The sequence below is a fragment of the Gobio gobio genome (genome assembly GCF_949357685.1).
Source record: "Gobio gobio genome assembly, chromosome: 21".
Taxonomy (NCBI): Eukaryota; Metazoa; Chordata; class Actinopteri; order Cypriniformes; family Gobionidae; genus Gobio; species Gobio gobio.
This window is the reverse complement of record NC_137117.1, coordinates 14,512,337-14,529,467: the sequence shown is the minus strand read 5'-3', so window position 1 is coordinate 14,529,467 and position 17,131 is coordinate 14,512,337. Positions and strand designations below refer to the sequence as shown.

General features: G+C 38.7%; 1 protein-coding gene across 3 annotated transcripts; it reads left to right on the top strand.

The window, feature by feature from the left end:
* The first annotated feature begins 387 nt into the window (after positions 1–387).
* Positions 388–16,430, top strand: znf217 (zinc finger protein 217). 3 transcript variants are annotated; one of them, XM_079803502.1, is made up of 6 exons: positions 388–619; positions 8,426–10,077; positions 10,508–10,630; positions 10,774–12,117; positions 14,485–14,605; positions 14,691–16,430. In XM_079803502.1, exons 2-5 carry the CDS (start codon positions 8,769–8,771, stop codon positions 14,592–14,594), a joined length of 2,886 nt encoding a protein of 961 aa, XP_079659628.1. In that variant the 5' UTR covers positions 388–619; positions 8,426–8,768; the 3' UTR covers positions 14,595–14,605; positions 14,691–16,430. The 3 variants fall into 3 exon arrangements, with proteins under 3 accessions (XP_079659628.1, XP_079659629.1, XP_079659630.1); XM_079803503.1 differs by having other exon boundaries at positions 420–632; XM_079803504.1 differs by lacking the exon at positions 14,485–14,605 and having other exon boundaries at positions 429–619.
* The last annotated feature ends 701 nt before the right edge of the window (positions 16,431–17,131 follow it).

Below are 17,131 nucleotides of genomic sequence, written 5' to 3'. Positions count from 1 at the left end.
AAGAAACTCATACAGGTTTAAAACAACATAAGGGGGAGAAAATGATGACAGAATTTTTATTTTGGGGTGAACTGTCCCTTTAACGAAAGTGATACTTTGCTGTTAAGTGAATCAGATGAATTCAGAAGAAAACCGTTGAGATTCAAATAACAAAGAACAGGATCACACGACGCACTCGTTTATGGTAATCAAACTACCATGGCTGTGCTTTATGTATTTATTGATACACTTAAATGAACAGTCATTCTTTCGAGAATCACGCTACTGTACGTTTTTGATTCACCGGTTAAATTGTGAACCAGTTCACGTGATTCGTTTAATACATTCGACTCAAAAGAACAGCGTGCTAACGAATCGGACATCCACAGCTACCCACGGGAGCGCGCCCTCCCTCTCTCTCTCTCTCTCTCTCTGAACGCAACAGCTGCATAGTGAGTGATTTGCAAACATTGAAAGCAAGGCATTTCGTCCGGCTAACAATTGGCTAACTCAGCTAATCAGATTTCCGAAAAGAAAGAAAGAAAACCAGCTACCAAAACTAACACCCCACAGAAGTTATTAGTTACTATAGCGATTGTTGGCACACAATAAGAATACCTGACGAAGTCTGAACATAATGGTAGGTATGGAGGGTGAGTTCCTTATTTTCTATATCACTCATCGCTAGCGTGTCGTTAGCCAAATTTCTATTATCAGCACGAGCGCAGGTTGATCTAACTCACCAAAGTTAACAAACCGACACTTAATTTGAACAAAAACACTCTATTATGTGAAATGAAATAGAAGAGGATGATAAAGTTGGTGTCTCTTTTGTAATGCAGGAACTACATTAAGGTCTTTTGATGTTCTTCCTTAACTTGAAAGGGGGAAAGAATAGACAGCAACTTGACAAAAGTTTCACCCATCCCCAAAATCAACGTTATAAAGTTGTATTTTGCTATACGACCTGTTATGTTTATGCAAATAATAGCTTTTGGTGCAGCCAATCGCAAAACAATCTATTCTAATAGATACAAAGAAGAAGGAACTTTCTGTTTTTGTCAAGTGAGGTTTGTCATTTTAATGCCTTTACGTTTGACTATCTATTCTGTTTGGGTTTTGTTTCTTCCATCAAACTATATTGATGGCTATAAGTTATAGCTTATACTTGACCATTATAGAGAACTCATTGTTCTGTAGCAAAAACATCTTAACTGTAGTTAGGGAGGAGTGTTGTATCACATTCCTAAATGGAAACAAAAAAAAGAAAAGACAAACAGGGCATGCAGGTATATTGGCGAGGTATGTAGTGAAATAACTACTTGCAGTCTCTAAAAGAGTTGCTGATCAAGTTTGAATGATCACGTGTCAGGAAATTACAGCCACATTAAAGACACGCTTCCACACACGAGGCATTATTATTTATACGAGCTATGGTCGTGTTTAAAACGCGCTTCCTATTATGTTTATGAAAAACCGATACTTTTAAACTTTGCATTATGACGTCAGTAATCGTTATTTTAATCAGCAGCCATCGGCACATCTCCTCAGTCTCACACATTTGAGCTCGACGACAATTGGGCTCAGAAGTGCTGTGTGTTTGAATAACTCGTCTCTGTGTGTTTTTAATTTATTATTTTATTTTATATATATATATATATATATATGTGTGTGTTTATGTTTGTTTGTGTATATTTATACACTCTAAAAAATATATAGCACCATATCTTAACATGTTCTGTATATGATAGTGGTGCTATATAGCACCATATCTTAACATGTTCTGTATATGGTAGCAGTGCTATATAGCACCATATCTTAACATGTTCTGTATATGGTAGCAGTGCTATATAGCACCATATCTTAACATGTTCTGTATATGGTAGCGGTGCTATATAGCACCATATCTTAACATGTTCTGTATATGGTAGCGGTGCTATATATAGCACCATATCTTAACATGTTCTGTATATGGTAGCGGTGCTATATAGCACCATATCTTAACATGTTCTGTATATGGTAGCGGTGCTATATATAGCACCATATCTTAACATGTTCTGTATATGGTAGTGGTGCTATATATAGCACCATATCTTAACATGTTCTGTATATGGTAGTGGTGCTATATAGCACCATATCTTAACATGTTCTGTATATGGTAGCGGTGCTATATAACACCATATCTTAACATGTTCTGTATATGGTAGCGGTGCTATATAACACCATATCTTAACATGTTCTGTATATGGTAGCGGTGCTATATATAGCACCATATCTTAACATGTTCTGCATATGGTACCGGTGCTATATAGCACCATATCTTAACATGTTCTGTATATGGTAGCAGTGCTATATAGCACCATATCTTAACATGTTCTGCATGTGGTAGTGGTGCTATATAGCACCATATCTTAACATGTTCTGCATATGGTAGTGGTGCTATATAGCACCATATCTTAACATATTCTGTATATGGTAGCGGTGCTATATAGCAACATATCTTAACATGTTCTGTATATGGTAACGGTGCTATATATAGCACCATATCTTAACATGTTCTGTATATGGTAGCGGTGCTATATAGCAACATATCTTAACATGTTCTGTATATGGTAACGGTGCTATATATAGCACCATATCTTAACATGTTCTGTATATGGTAGCGGTGCTATATATAGCACCATATCTTAACATGTTCTGTATATGGTAGCGGTGCTATATAACACCATATCTTAACATGTTCTCTATATGGTAGCGGTGCTATATATAGCACCATATCTTAACATGTTCTGCATATGGTACCGGTGCTATATATAGCACCATATCTTAACATGTTCTGCATATGGTAGTGGTGCTATATAGCACCATATCTTAACATATTCTGTATATGGTAGCGGTGCTATATATAGCACCATATCTTAACATGTTCTGTATATGGTAGCGGTGCTATATAGCACCATATCTTAACATGTTCTGGTAGACCTTAGTCAGTGGTGCTATATAGCACCTTAGCAAAAGAACAGCTGAAGCACCAAAATTGGTGCTATGCAGCACTTAAAAAGGTTCCCCTATGATTACAAGCCAAGAACCAATTTTAGTGCCATATAGAACCTTTTTTTTTAGACTGTATATAGTGTTATGTCTCATCTTCAAAGTGTACGTGTATTTATATACATGTTTCAAGTCAAGTCACCTTTATTTCTAAAGCGCTTTTCACAACACAGATTGCTTCAAAGCAGCTTTACAGTGATGATAGGAAGTGAATTCTGTTTTAGATGAAAAACTGAAGGAAGTTTTTGATTGATTAATTTCTGTTGTTAAAACTTATTTCCAACGCATGTAAAAAAAAAAAAAAAATTCCACAAAATGAAAACAATAATGTAAATATTATTATAAGTGTGAATAATTTTTTTTAAAAGCATGATTTAATCTCTTAAATGTCTTATGTTTTGGTCATAATTTAGACTTTTTTCAAATCTAATTTCAGCCTTTTATCATAATTTTGACTTTAAATCCATTTATCTCAGAAGTCCTAATTTCAACTGTTCATCGCATAATGACTAAGCATGTCATTTTTTTTTTTACTTTTTATCTAATAATGAGGACTTTTAACATTTTACGTATTTTCAACATTTTATCTTATAATTATGACTTGTCGTATTTTCAACTTTTTATCTCACTATTATGACTTTTAAAATCATATTTGTTACTTTTTATCTAATAATGAGGACATTTAAAATCATATTTTCAACATTTTAAAATCATAGTTTCAACAGGGCTTTATTGGTTAACATCAGTTAACTACATTAGTTAACATCAACTAATAATAAACAATACTTCTACAGCATTTATTAATCTTTAATGTTAATCTCAACATTTGCTAATGCATTATTAAAATCAATGTTTGTATTTGTTAACATTAGTTATTGCACTGTGGACTAACATAAACAAACAATGAACAGCTGGATTGTTATTAACAAAGAGACAAAATATATTGCTCATGGTTAGTTAGTACATTAACTAATGTTAACAAATGAAACCTTATTGTAAAGTGTTATCGTTTTACTTTATTCATAAATGTTTTTGGTTGACGTCAGAATTAGTTAGCTTTTTCTGAGATAATTACTGAGCCACGGCTGTTTTTTTCACACATGCTGTTTTTCTTAAGGTATAAAAACCTGTTTTTCACTTATTTGTATGAGCCAGCCACACCATTTATTGTTCTATAAGGCAATTGCAATAAGTGTAACTGACACTGTGTCTTTTCAAGAACTCCTATTGATTAATTTGGATGGTTTTGGGGCCTACAAACACGCTATTCTTGTGAACAGGTTGCATGGCAAAGCCCAAACAAAAGAGTAAGACAAACACCAGCTGGTCCCTAGCTGTTTCTTCAGCATGTCAACTAACCGTGTTTTAGGCCATTATAATGACGCAAGTATAGGTGGAGCCACTAACATTTGTATCATTGTGTACTATTTTGGTTATCTTGATCACTTTTGTGCATTTAGAAGTAAGTGACTTTGCTCAGGATTACTTTGTGATTACTATCTGAAGGATTTTGAGAAGCAAACAGTGTTGTTTGTTGAAATCAGCATGGCAAGGCCTGTCATTAGAGCATGTCTGCACTCTACAGAATCTAAAATAATTCACAGATTGTTTTCTTTCTTTTTCACTTGCTTTTTTTTTAAACAGTGGTTATTCAGAAGATAACTGAAGTGTTGAAGCTTCCTTTTCAGCCTTCTCTTTTTTTTCATCTTCAGCCTCTGTTTCTCTTTTTCAGTGCCTAACATTAGCAAAGCCTATTTTTGTGTTGTGCAGGGTTTCCCGAAAAGTGATTTGGACTGGATGTAGGGATGACTATTGACATTTGATGATTGATTTAAAAAAAAAATTGTTTTGTATTTAAGGTATTGCTTTGTATTGTAAAGTAATTACTTAGTGTGTGCAGTTTACAAATGATTGGCGAGTTGCCTGAAACGTTGTATGTAGGCGTGTTATAGGGTGTTATTTAATATCCTAAGAGAAGGATAAATGTGGTTGCCCATATTTTCCGGCTTGTTTCAGCATGGAAGGTAGGCTAAAAGGTTGCAGAACAATGCTGTTACTCCACCTAAGGCCTCATGAGTGAGCTTTCGCAGATATTGTGAAGGACACCGCTGTAGATAGGCATACGACTCTAGCTTCCTGTTGCCTCACAGTAATTCATCTAAAGAATTTCGTCAGTTTTGTCCCTGAAAAACTTTCTAAAGGTTTGAAATTGGGTTTTTCCTTCAAGTTGTGTAAATGCACCAATACAGAACACTCTGTGCGTTTGCAATTTATTAGGTCTCGCACAATCTTTTTCTTTGTTTGTTATGTATACATATTTACTGAAATTACTTTCAGTAGGCACGAGATGCAACATGTTTTCACTGTTCCTTTATGAACAACACTGACAAAGAAATTCCATATTCAATTTTGTAATAAGTTATTAACTTTATCAATATTAATCTAATCTTTTAAGTTTATTTAGTAGTATATTCTTTCCAAAAAAATAAATAAAATCTTGCCTCAAACTTGCCTTGAACATTCGTATACATGCATCTAGTGAGAGAAATAGTCACATAAAATCATTAAAATAATAATTATTTTTGTTAAAACCAATCTTAAAAAGCATCTGAAGTTATATCATAGGGGTCTAGTGTCTTAAAAGTTTACACTTGTCTATGAATCATAGAAAAAATATAGTATTTTTTTCTGTGAGTCATAGAAAATATGGTAATTCATTTAAAGTTGTCCCAGAAGTTTCTTTGAATAAGATGTTAATACAAAGCCTGATTTATAGACTGGAAATTTTTACAGGCACACCTAAATTTGACAGTTCTGCATTGTGATGTACTTATTTAGTTGATTCTCTAACAGTTGTTTCCATTTCATTTATGTAAAAGACTAATTACATCAAAGGACTTGAAGGTCAAATGCTAGTTGTTGACATTAAAGAGAGAAAATGGCTGCTCGTTTTAAAGCTGTCCTGTAGTGTTGTGTGACATATTAAGCTTTTCAAATTATTTAAACAGCATTTTTTATAACGTATTATAATTGTGCATGACGTTTTTATGACTTCTTTAATTGAAATTATTACATGGTATATTTGTACATTAAAACATTGATTTGTCACACTGCTGGACCACTGAAGTTGATTTAAAAATGTTGAAAAACTAAAGAAATGGAGACCAGTTTTAGCATATAAAACAAGTTATACCATCCGTAATACGAACATGTATACCTAAAATCTTGATGAAACATTTTCATTTACATTGGGCATGGTGTAGCGACAGTCCCACTTGAGTAACTTAGCACTAAGGACTTTTCTCAAGGGCACAATTATTATAGACTAACACTGTACCCTTAACAACCCCCTAGCCGCTGGTTCATTCCCAATTCAGATACTTTGGGGTCAAAGGCACAACCTTTGGCTGTTTGCCCAGATCTTTATCCACTAGCTTACTATTGCATTTTGCTCAGTGAATGTTTCCTTAAATAACGAAACCATATTTAAATGTATTGTAAATGAAAATAATCCTCTTATTTGACTTTAACAACATGTTAAATGTATGTTTAAAGAAACTTTTCTTTGGGCTCTAGTTTACTTAAAGGTCCCATGGCATGGCATTTTTCTATTATTTTATAGTGTTTTCTGAGGTGTACTTATATTATTAGTATGATTTTTACATCATAAAATGTCATAATTTAGAAATAAAAGGCATTTTTTCTATACTGCTGTTTGCCCTGTGGCTGAATGCCCTGCTTCAAGAGGCGTGTCTGCTGTGAGACTTCAGTAAAAACGCCCACTGTTGTGATTGGCTGACATCTTTGCATTTTAAATGAGCGGAGGGGGCGTGGTTTAACGAGGCACGAGCAGGCACGAGTCTGCCAGAGAGATGGATGGACCTGTGTTCACTTCACATCAGTTCTCTCAGCATGTCTCAGTTCAGGGTGAACTGTTGTAGTTACTAGAATATACTTCAGGTTATTAGTTTATTTCTAGTCGGAGGGGCTGTCACTCATGTCAGAAAGTTAGTAACTTTAGTAAATTATGGATCAGCGCTGACTCGAGACGCGAACCGTTTAGAACGATTCAGTCCGATTTGGTGAACTGGTTCGGTTCACTAAAAAGAACCGATTCAAAAGAATGATTCGTTCGCGAACCGGACATCACGGAGACGGAGTGATCGCTAACAAAGTTATTTATAGTAACTACTGAGTTATGAGAGCGCTGTCAGTCAGCGCGAGTTTATTGTGTTTGTATCTGAGAGTTCTGAATAAACACGAGTCCCAGTCACGCCGAGTCCGTCTTCATCATTATTCTACCAACTTTGTAACACATGCAATGTACCATTACAGCGAGATGAACGAGTTAGTAAGTGTTGAGTATAGCATTATTTCTAGATATGTTCCAATCATATGAATAGCGTCATTGACGCGCATTGAGTAACGTTACACAGCGCAAACAAAGACACAACAGCTGTAATCGAATGTAATCCAGTTTATTGTGGGGAAAGCTGGCTACCCTAGCCGGATACCCTCACGCTTACCCTCCTTCTGCTTAATCTCACGCCGCGTTTGGTGCCTCCGCTGTGGGCCAGATGCAGTACTGGGGGTCGGGGATGTTGGAGGCCGAGCTTCGGCGTATGTGAAGTTTATCTCTAAAGATGTGACTGCTGATGCTAAACAGAAAAGACTGTATGCACATTTTAGAACAGATAGACGCGACAAGGACGTACAAAAACACTGACTCACAAGATAGAAAACACGAAAACACCGTTCTGTCGGGAGAGAGAGAAGCCGCTGCGTGTCCACAAATAATAAATAATAAGCTACACATAAGAAATCAATGATCACAGATCAGAAGGAACTGAAGAAAGACTTCTGTTTTCATTTGTACATCCAAACACTGAGAAACTGCCGGTGTTCACTCGTTCACAAGTAACGTTAATGATCTCGAGCGTTTGCATGGGTGTGGCAGATTCTCTGGGCGGAGGAAAGGGAGGAAACCGCTCCTGCTTGGACGTCAAACCAGGAGACTTCAGGATTGGCTCGTCTGGCCTGTCATTTTCTCAAAGGCAGAGAGAGACAGCCAGAACTCGGGTTTACACCGATCAACATTTCTATCCACTTGGGGACAATATTCAGGCTAGGGGAACTCATATTAATGTTGGAATACCTCATAAAATGAAAATTTCATGCCATGGGACCTTTAAGAAACTTTAGCTAAACAACAGTCCTAGGGCCCTATGTGATTGCTTTTTTTTTTTTTTTTTTGCCATCCATGTGACATCATGTTTCATCTTGAGTAACAGTACAAAAGAGATGAGCACCCCCCCCATTAATTTAATCATTTGTGTGTTGATTGCATTCCACCAATGTGGCCACACCTGACTTTGTCCTTTTTCTTCCATTTCAGGTTTTGCCTGTCAGGACAATTCCTCTGTGTGAATCACAAGAAATCAACTGATTGAGTTCATGCCCCATTACCTGGAAGTGACTGGCAAACCCCTATTGCTCGTCTTGTTTGGGATGGATCATAGGGGTTTACAGAAACTCTTAGCATATGTGCTGTTCTGAAATTCAAACATTTGAAAAGTACCATGGAAGTGTTAAGGGTACTGGATATTTTGTTATCTCCTGCATATCCTCCTTCATGAGTATTTCAATAGAATGACTCTTTCACATGTCTTGTAACATTTTGTAACAAGCATTCAACTGAAACTAAATAAGAAAAAATACCCTAGTAAATTCCTGCTAACATGCCTACCCACCCATTGATCCCATATGTGGAAAGTCCTGATGGGCTAGGTCATGACATCCTCAGCCACAGCAGTGCAAGCATGCCCGGTACTGGGTCTAGCATGACGCCCCACTCCAGCTTGGTGGAAAAATCTGACACGCTGGCAGAAAGAAGCCTACCTCTAGACTGCATGTTTTGCGAAGAGACTTTCCTGCATCAGGAAGACCTGGGACCACACCTTCTATCCCAGCATCCCACAACATTCCATGCTCCTGCAGTGTTGCGCGTGGAAGCGGAATTCTTGACTCCCAGCGACAGGGCCCGTTCTAAGACCTGCCCAGCTGTGGAGAAGAATGAGGAGCTGTGTTGCGTAGTGTGCGGCCAGGCTGTCGCAGATGGGACAGAGTTGGAAACGCACATGAGGAAACACAAGGACTCTTTCACGTACTGTTGCGGCCTCTGTGGACGTCGTTTCAAAGAGCCCTGGTTTCTAAAGAACCACATGAGAACCCATGGAAAGGCCGGGTCTAAAAACAAAAACCAGGACCTGGAGATCCCAACTACTGTTAACGACGTCATCCAAGACCAAACCCCATCACCTGTGGTCACATCGTACAAAATGTGCATGGTATGTGGCTTCTTTTTCCTCAACAAGGAAGTTCTGGCTGAGCACAGCAAAGTGCACAATCGGGAACCGGAAGTGGACGAGAATGTCTCCCCTGTCAGCCAGCCTGCTGAGGAGGTTCCTGTATCTCAGAAGTCATTTTTGCAGAGCTTACAGTTGCATCCCTCTGGAGTGAGAGAAGCTGAAAATAATCACCCGTCTGGACGCTGGATATCACAACTTGATCCTTTCAACACCTACCAGGCCTGGCAGTTGGCCACCAGGGGCAAGATCGCGGCAGGTCCAAACTTGGCCAAGGAGCTCAATGCAGACTCCAACTCTGACAACGAGGACTCTGGTTCTGAAAAAGAGGAACTGGGGGCCATCTGGGCTTCTGGCGGTGGAGATAAACCCGCCAGGCGAGGCCTAAGAAGTGAACTCAAGCCTACTGAAACTCCTTCCCCATCGCCTGAGCAAAAAGGTCTGATTCGTAAAGACAAGCCAACAAACTGCGAAGAGTGTGGCAAGATCTTCAGGACGTACCATCAGTTGGTCCTTCATTCTAGAATCCACAAGAGCAGAGGGGGAGCAGAGAGCCCAACCACACCTGTAGACGGGAGGGCCCAAAGTGTAGGCTCGTGTAGCAGTTCATCCCTCGACCGAGCAGAGGAGTACTCCGAGGATGGCTCAGAAGAGGGAGTGCCAGTTGACGCCTTTAATCCAGGTATTATAACCAAAGTGTTTAGTATTGCATTCACATTTATATTACTTTTTAATTGCTTGGTAAAAAAAACAACAACAAACCGTCATCTGTCAGTAGTTGGTTCATAATTGGCATCATCTTGTTCAATTATGCACAGCATAATTACAAAAGAAATGTGCACTTTTTACTACAGAAGAAGCTACTTATGTCTCATAGGTTTAACTGCATCTTCACACAGACCTATTTTTGTACTAGTACAGAAGTGAAGAACTTAGAGCTCCCTCTGCTGGTCAAGCGAGAACTTGAATCTTGCATGCTTTGATTGAGGGCATTCTGTAGTAATTCTCATGTGCAGCTTGCAGTTTTTAATTTCTGTTATAGGACACCATGTTGTACCTTTCAAGCAATATATGTTTTGCCTATGTTAAACATGTCTCTCTTCATCCTACAGATAAAAGTGAGGATAGATCGGGTAAAATGAAGCTCAAAATTCTTGCTCCAAGAAAGTGCAGTTACTGTGGCAAGACTTTCCGCTCTAATTATTACCTCAATATTCATCTCAGGACGCATACTGGTTAGTACTTGGTTGTATAGCTTTTTTTCACAACTTATGTCTTATTAGGCTTCTGTTAAGTCTCTTTTTTCTTTTAATACAGCTATGTATCTTTTTAATAGCAATGGTTGATTTAAATATCGACGTCTCTTTTTATTTCACAGGTGAAAAACCTTATAAATGTGAATATTGTGACTATGCTGCAGCACAGAAAACATCTTTGAGATACCATTTAGACAGACGTCACAAGGATAAACCTTTCACGGAAATTCCCAACATTCCTGCAACATCGTCGGCTAGAAATATCATTAAGGCCATTGAACTTCCCAAGAATGAAGATGACAAACAAGCCTTAAAACCAGCCAAACAATGGCTTGCTCCTAAACCTCTCCCTGTTAGTGTTAAACATGAACCAAGCATGAGCCAGGCCGTTATTACCAGCACAAGTCCTTTCATTCAAGTAAAGCAAGAGTATGCAAGTTCTCCTGTCGTCGCCGCCCCTTTCACCCCTGCGAGTGAGGTCAACCAAAAATGCCCATTACCCGTTAACCTGAAAAAGGAGGAGAAAGAGGCTTCTGAGGCACCGTTGAATCTGTCACTCAAAGTGTCTCTTTCTGTATCTGCTACCTCAGTACCAAGAAACCTGTTACTGACCAACACATGTACCTCTTGCTCCTATGAAACCCTTTACCCCGAGGTTCTCCTGATGCATAAAAAGCTTATCCACAAGGAGAAGTTGGATGCCAAGAAGAATGGATACAGGGGACCTCAGAAACAGAAACGGTACACTGGTTGCCCCCCGGCTCTTCAGGGCAAAGACGTCACTCCTTTGCCTAATATCAACAGGAAGCATCCCCGTCGGACCAAATCCCCACTCCGGCAGCCGGAAAAACCTGGGGAGAGGGTTCCGAAACATCCACAGATGTCTAAGATTTCTCCTGTAAAAGAGCGCTGGAGAGAACAGCACCAGGGGGGTCAGCGGGTCAGGGAATCGGATGCAACTGGCTCGCTATCTAGAATCTCAGAGCATGAATCTAGCAGAAAATTAAATGTGCCAATTGTAAACGATCGAGAGTTGTCCAAGAAGAAGCCTGGCCTGGATCATGAGATGAGTCAGAGGGCAAGCATGGGCAAAAACGGAATGGGATGGCCCACAGATCCAGCTAGACTTTGCCTTTCAGACCGCTTCCGAAACTTGACGCAAATGGATGTCGGCGAACCCTCAAGCAAGAGACAGAAGTCCTTTGAGCCTCTGCATCCTGCATCTGGACGGCTTGGAGAGGATTTCAACAGGCTCGTGCCCTCCAGCAGAAATGCGAAAACCTCGTTGCAGGCGAACTCCCCCTTGTCTTCAGTTAAGGTGACTCCCAATCCGTCTCCCAACAGCATGCAGGCTGACTGGAATGTCATCAACCTGCTCCGCACCTACTCACCCAACAACCTGGCCTCGCTCTATCACCCCTCCGCTGCAGCTTCCAGCCACGCTGTCATGGCCTCACCTGTCCCTGGTAAGTATTTACAACATGATTTTCAGGAAATGCTCATTAGGTAATAGAATAGATGTGTTTATTCTTAAGAAGTGATAGCAAGTATCACATTAAACAAAAAATAATTAACCAACAGCTTTTTCAGACTTTAAGATTAGAATCAAGGTGGAGTATTGGCATAAATAGGCGAATCTCACAACACCAAAAAACACAATTATATTAGTATATAAGTAAAAACGCTTAATAAAGTAAAGCATGTATGTGTGCATAAATATATGGGTAATTAACAAATAAAGCTTCAAAAAATATGTTTTTTAAAAAATGATGTAATGCATATTTTTGAGAACAATGGGCCTCATTTATGAAACACGAGCAGAACGAGTTTGTGTGTAAATCGTACGTAAAGCCGCTCTGACGTAAGTTTTCGGATTTACGAAAATGTTCGTATTTTCAAAATGTTAGTTGGTACGAAAGAAATGTACACCTGCTCCGTACCACGTGTAAATGGTGCGTAAAACATTTGAACGTTCTGTTCTAATTTAGGCAAACTGACGACATTGCATTTTGATGCACTATGTACCATAATAATATTTCAAGAGTTGATTTGCCCTGGTTTTTTATTTAATTATTATAATTTTTTTTTTTACTGTTCAACGGTAATGGGCAGCGCTCGTCACTGTCACTTTTTACCCGGCCGTCCAATCACAGTGGAGGAGAGGCTGGACAAAAACTACACAGACCAATCATCCCACTTGTACACCGATCGAACAACAATAATGGAGAAGTTAATACTGCTTTTTACTGCATTTTTTTATATTCAGTAATATTCTTCAAAATGAGAAACTAGTAACACATTAATGCCATGGATATTCTGGATCATATTCATAGCAATCAAAGTATCTCTGATGGAAAAACTGCCAAGTGCAACCAGCTGGCCATTTTCAGAAGAGCAGCAGACATTTTTAGCTGGCTAAAATGCTTTGATGGACACATGATAATTTAATATTTATTGCTAGGCATATGGCCAATTAGTCTCTTTAGCATTTATGCAATATACTGGAGCCAAACCTGAGAAAGAAGTCCAGAAGATTCCACAGCATTCCTGCACACGTCATTTGCAGTTGTAACTCATGGGCGGGGATTATGCTAATTATGACTGAGCATGCACGCGCATCCTATTTTCAAATGTTTGGAATTCATGAATATACACACGTTTAACTACCAAATCCGTGGTATACGAAGCGTTTGTGAATCTGGAGGAGAGTTTGCGTAAATGTCCATTTTACACGCAAATTACTCAGAATTTGCTCATATATTTACTAAAGTTTCATGAATGAGGCCCAATGTGTTTAAACAAGTTTCAGTTGTTAAATAACATTTCAAGTGTTTAAATTATTTTGTTCTACTTATGTCAGGCGGTACAACCAAATAGTTGTACTTGTGCATATAGTATACTGTAGTTGTACCACCTGACATGGAAAATGTACCAAGCTACCCATACTTGAAATGAGCCGTTTTTAGCAGTATGTGAGAGATCTATAAACCTTTTCACTCTGCACAAGGATCAGTTGAGCTCCTCTGGATGATGCATTATCATGTGTACTGTCAATTCATAAGAAAAGAGCCATGTTTGAAGTTGTGCCACCCTGACATTTGAGAACATACAAATTGCCAGACAAAGAATTTTCAATTATCTCAACAGCTTTAAAACTACTGATATTTATCAAATTTGTTTAAATTAAAGGTTTCAAACCTAAAATGATGCCATAGTATTTAAGACATCGTGCAGTTGCACCACCTGACATTTTGAGGGTTTAAGATAAAATATGTATTATTTAAAATTACTAAAAATGAATTAAAACTTAATACACTGTAAAATAAAATCTGGTCTCCAATTGAACATTTTCTAGTGACCGATCACATCTAAATTTGAGTTGGCCAAATTGAATTTCTTAAATTTTAATTGAATTAAATTGCATCAATTCACAGAAACAACATTTTTCAGTTGGCCAAATTGAAATGTGATCGGTCACTAGAAAATTTTCAATTGGAGACCTGAATTTTTTTTACAGTGTAGGTTTTATAGAATAAAGGGATATGACATAAATGTATCAAATTATTTTAAAAGGAAATAATGCACTTGGACACAAAATAGGCACATCATGTCATTGATGATATATAATTGTTGTAAATAATGTCACAATACAAAAGATCCTCATGTTTCGCTGTTATATTCCAAGCCTCTGAGAAAGCGCCGGCAGTCCCTTTTCAAGAACCATTTAAATTTTTAAGACTTCACCATGGCCTCTTAAATGGTCTGGCAGTTGTTTAGTCAGGACATGGTCTGGGATTATGACTGAACACTACCCCATATGCTCCTCTCTTTAGGGAGCAGGTCCTTGATCTTCCCTCATTACTCCACTAGTATGACTCAGAGGAGAATCCAAACCAGCCCTCTGAGTAATGAACGCTGTGGACCTTCAGATAAGAGCTCTTAGAACTGTCCAGGGTAAATGTCTTTGGCAGACCTTGCTCTCATTTCACAGGTATTGCGTCGTGGTCCATGTGGCTAATGGCATTGTCTCTCCTCACAGCTTTGAAATATGCAGAGAAAACGTTGATGTGGTCGCCAACGGTGGGGTCCACGGCTGGGAGGAAAGTTTAAATGATTTGATGTCGCTGAAAATGTTCTTCAGACACCACCGCTTGAAGGGTTTGACGTGCTGGAAGGATACGGGCCGCACGCTCTGCAATAGCCTTGGCCGGAAGGCAGAATGAACTTGGACTGCAGCCTTGAACAGTGTTGTTTTGATTCAATTTGCATTCCATTATGGCAATAGATTCATCTGCGGTGCACTTAACACAAAGCTGAACGTCAGACGCACAGACGTGCATGACAGTTGACTTGTGAATTTGTTGTGGGTCGGTGGATTATGATGGCCTAAATACTAATCAAACCGCAAACCCAGCAAGAGCCTCCATCACTTTTTATTAAAAGCCTAAATGCTTTATCTACGAGTGGACGGCACTGACCAAATAAACGAGGAGGGGCGTTTTTTTTCTCTCGTTTTTTTTTCTTCTCATTTTGTTGCTTTTCTCTAATCGTGTAAGATTGTCTATATTGTTAATGTTTAACATCTCTTTTACACTTTACAGGTCAACTTTATGCTATGCAGTGAACGGGAAATCTATCGTTTCCAAAGTTAGAAATCTTTTTCATTTGTACAAATCGAGCTGCTGTGTTACCGTCTCGGATCGGAGACTCTTGAAGCAATGGTGACGTACTGTGTACTGTTGTGTAGGTACATTTAAAAAGAAAAAAAAGAAATGCAGGGACTGCATGGAACCTCTTTCACTGTGACAAAGACATTCAATGGGATCCTCAGGATTGATGAGAAACATAACTGTGATTTATTGTGCCGCCACTGCTGAGCAGTTCTGCCAAATGTGTGGTGAGCATTTTTTGTTGTGATGTAACATTTTCATACACCAGGATGTTTTTTTTCTAACCTAATAATCAAGTATATTTATTTTCAGGCAAGCGTGTTGGTTTATTAGGATGTCATTGCGTGTATGTGGAATGGTGGCTAAAGCACGTCATGGTTTCTGTTACTGTCTGCGTTCAGTATACTAACTCTTTCTCCCTGAATATGTTTGGCCACTGGAGAGTTAACTTATTTTGTAATGTTTTAGGGGCTTTCATGAGCTGAAGCAAATGCATTTGTATTTCCTTGATAATAAACTTGAAGCGTTTTCTTTTCTTTTCTTTTTTTTTCCGTTTGCTTCATTCAACAATGAGGAATCGCCCCTTATTTAGTTATTTTTGTGAGTTGTAGATCAGTTACGCTGAGTGATGGCTGTCACTGTGTTTTGATAATGGATTTCGATTCGACTCGAGTCAAAAACCAACGCTGCCTATTATGCAGGTTCGATCGCTCTTTCTGGTTTTTGTCCTCGCTCCCGCTCAGTATTTCGACTATTAAATTGGGTTTGTGTAGGTAGTTTGGTTTAGGATGTAGTGGCAGCCATGTGTAAATTTGTTTGTAGTTTATAGTCATTTTCTTTCTTTTGCACTTTCAATAATTTTCTCTTTAGAGTTCCTTTCTTGTGGTAAGGTTGTGTCACAAGGCGTGCAAAAATAATGAAGCTGAGATGCTTTTTCTCCCTGTCTTGTCCATTGTTTCATGAATGATGCTGTTTTTTGGTCTCTAACAGAATGTGTAATTTGGATTTCCAATCTTGTAACCCACCTTGTTATTAAGCCAGGTGTATTCCAGGGCTGAGCCCCTTTCTAGAGGCAGAATAAAGCAGTTGTGTAAACTGTAAGAAATGTCAAATTGTCTGTTTCATTTTCATCTGAGGAATACTAAGGTGAGTGAGTTTTGATCTTGATTTTGGATGTCGTTTTATTATACATTTACACTTATACTATATTATATCTCTGTTCTATCTGTTCTGTGCTTTTTTGCAGGCCAAGTAGTCTAGACGAACTGCTAGTGAAGTTGTGGTAGTTAGTCCTTTTAGGAAGTTCTGAAGATAGTGAAGTGAGTCTTACAAAGAATTTATAAAACATTTTAGAAAATGTTTAGAAAATATTTAAGTCTGATTTCACTAAAAGAAAGAGTCTGTCATACTGCCTGTCTGTCGGACGTTGTCTCTGTCTGTCATTCTGCCTGTCTGTCGGACGTTGTCTCTGTCTGTCATTCTGCCTGTCTGTCGGACGTTGTCTCTGTCTGTCATTCTGCCTGTCTGTCGGACGTTGTCTCTGTCTGTCATTCTGCCTGTCTGTCGGACGTTGTCTCTGTCTGTCATTCTGCCTGTCTGTCGGACGTTGTCTCTGTCTGTCGTTCAGTCTGTCTATCGTCTCTGTTCTGTCTATCGTCTCTGTTGGTCTGCCGTCTCTGTTCTGTCTGTCGTGTTTGTCTGTCATTTCTGTCTGTCTGCCATCTCTTTTGTTCTTCCTGTCTGTCTGTCTTTGTTCTGTCTCTGTCGTTCTGCCTTTCTGTCATTCTGCTTGTCTGTCTGTGTCATTCTG

Excerpts from the sequence above, each read along its gene's own strand:
- znf217 (XM_079803502.1), top strand. The coding sequence starts at position 8,769 with ATGCCTACCCACCCATTGATCCCATATGTGGAAAGTCCTGATGGGCTA. Across the intron at positions 10,078-10,507 it reads AGTTGACGCCTTTAATCCAG|ATAAAAGTGAGGATAGATCG; the intron begins GTATTATAACCA and ends TTCATCCTACAG. Across the intron at positions 10,631-10,773 it reads TCATCTCAGGACGCATACTG|GTGAAAAACCTTATAAATGT; the intron begins GTTAGTACTTGG and ends TTTATTTCACAG.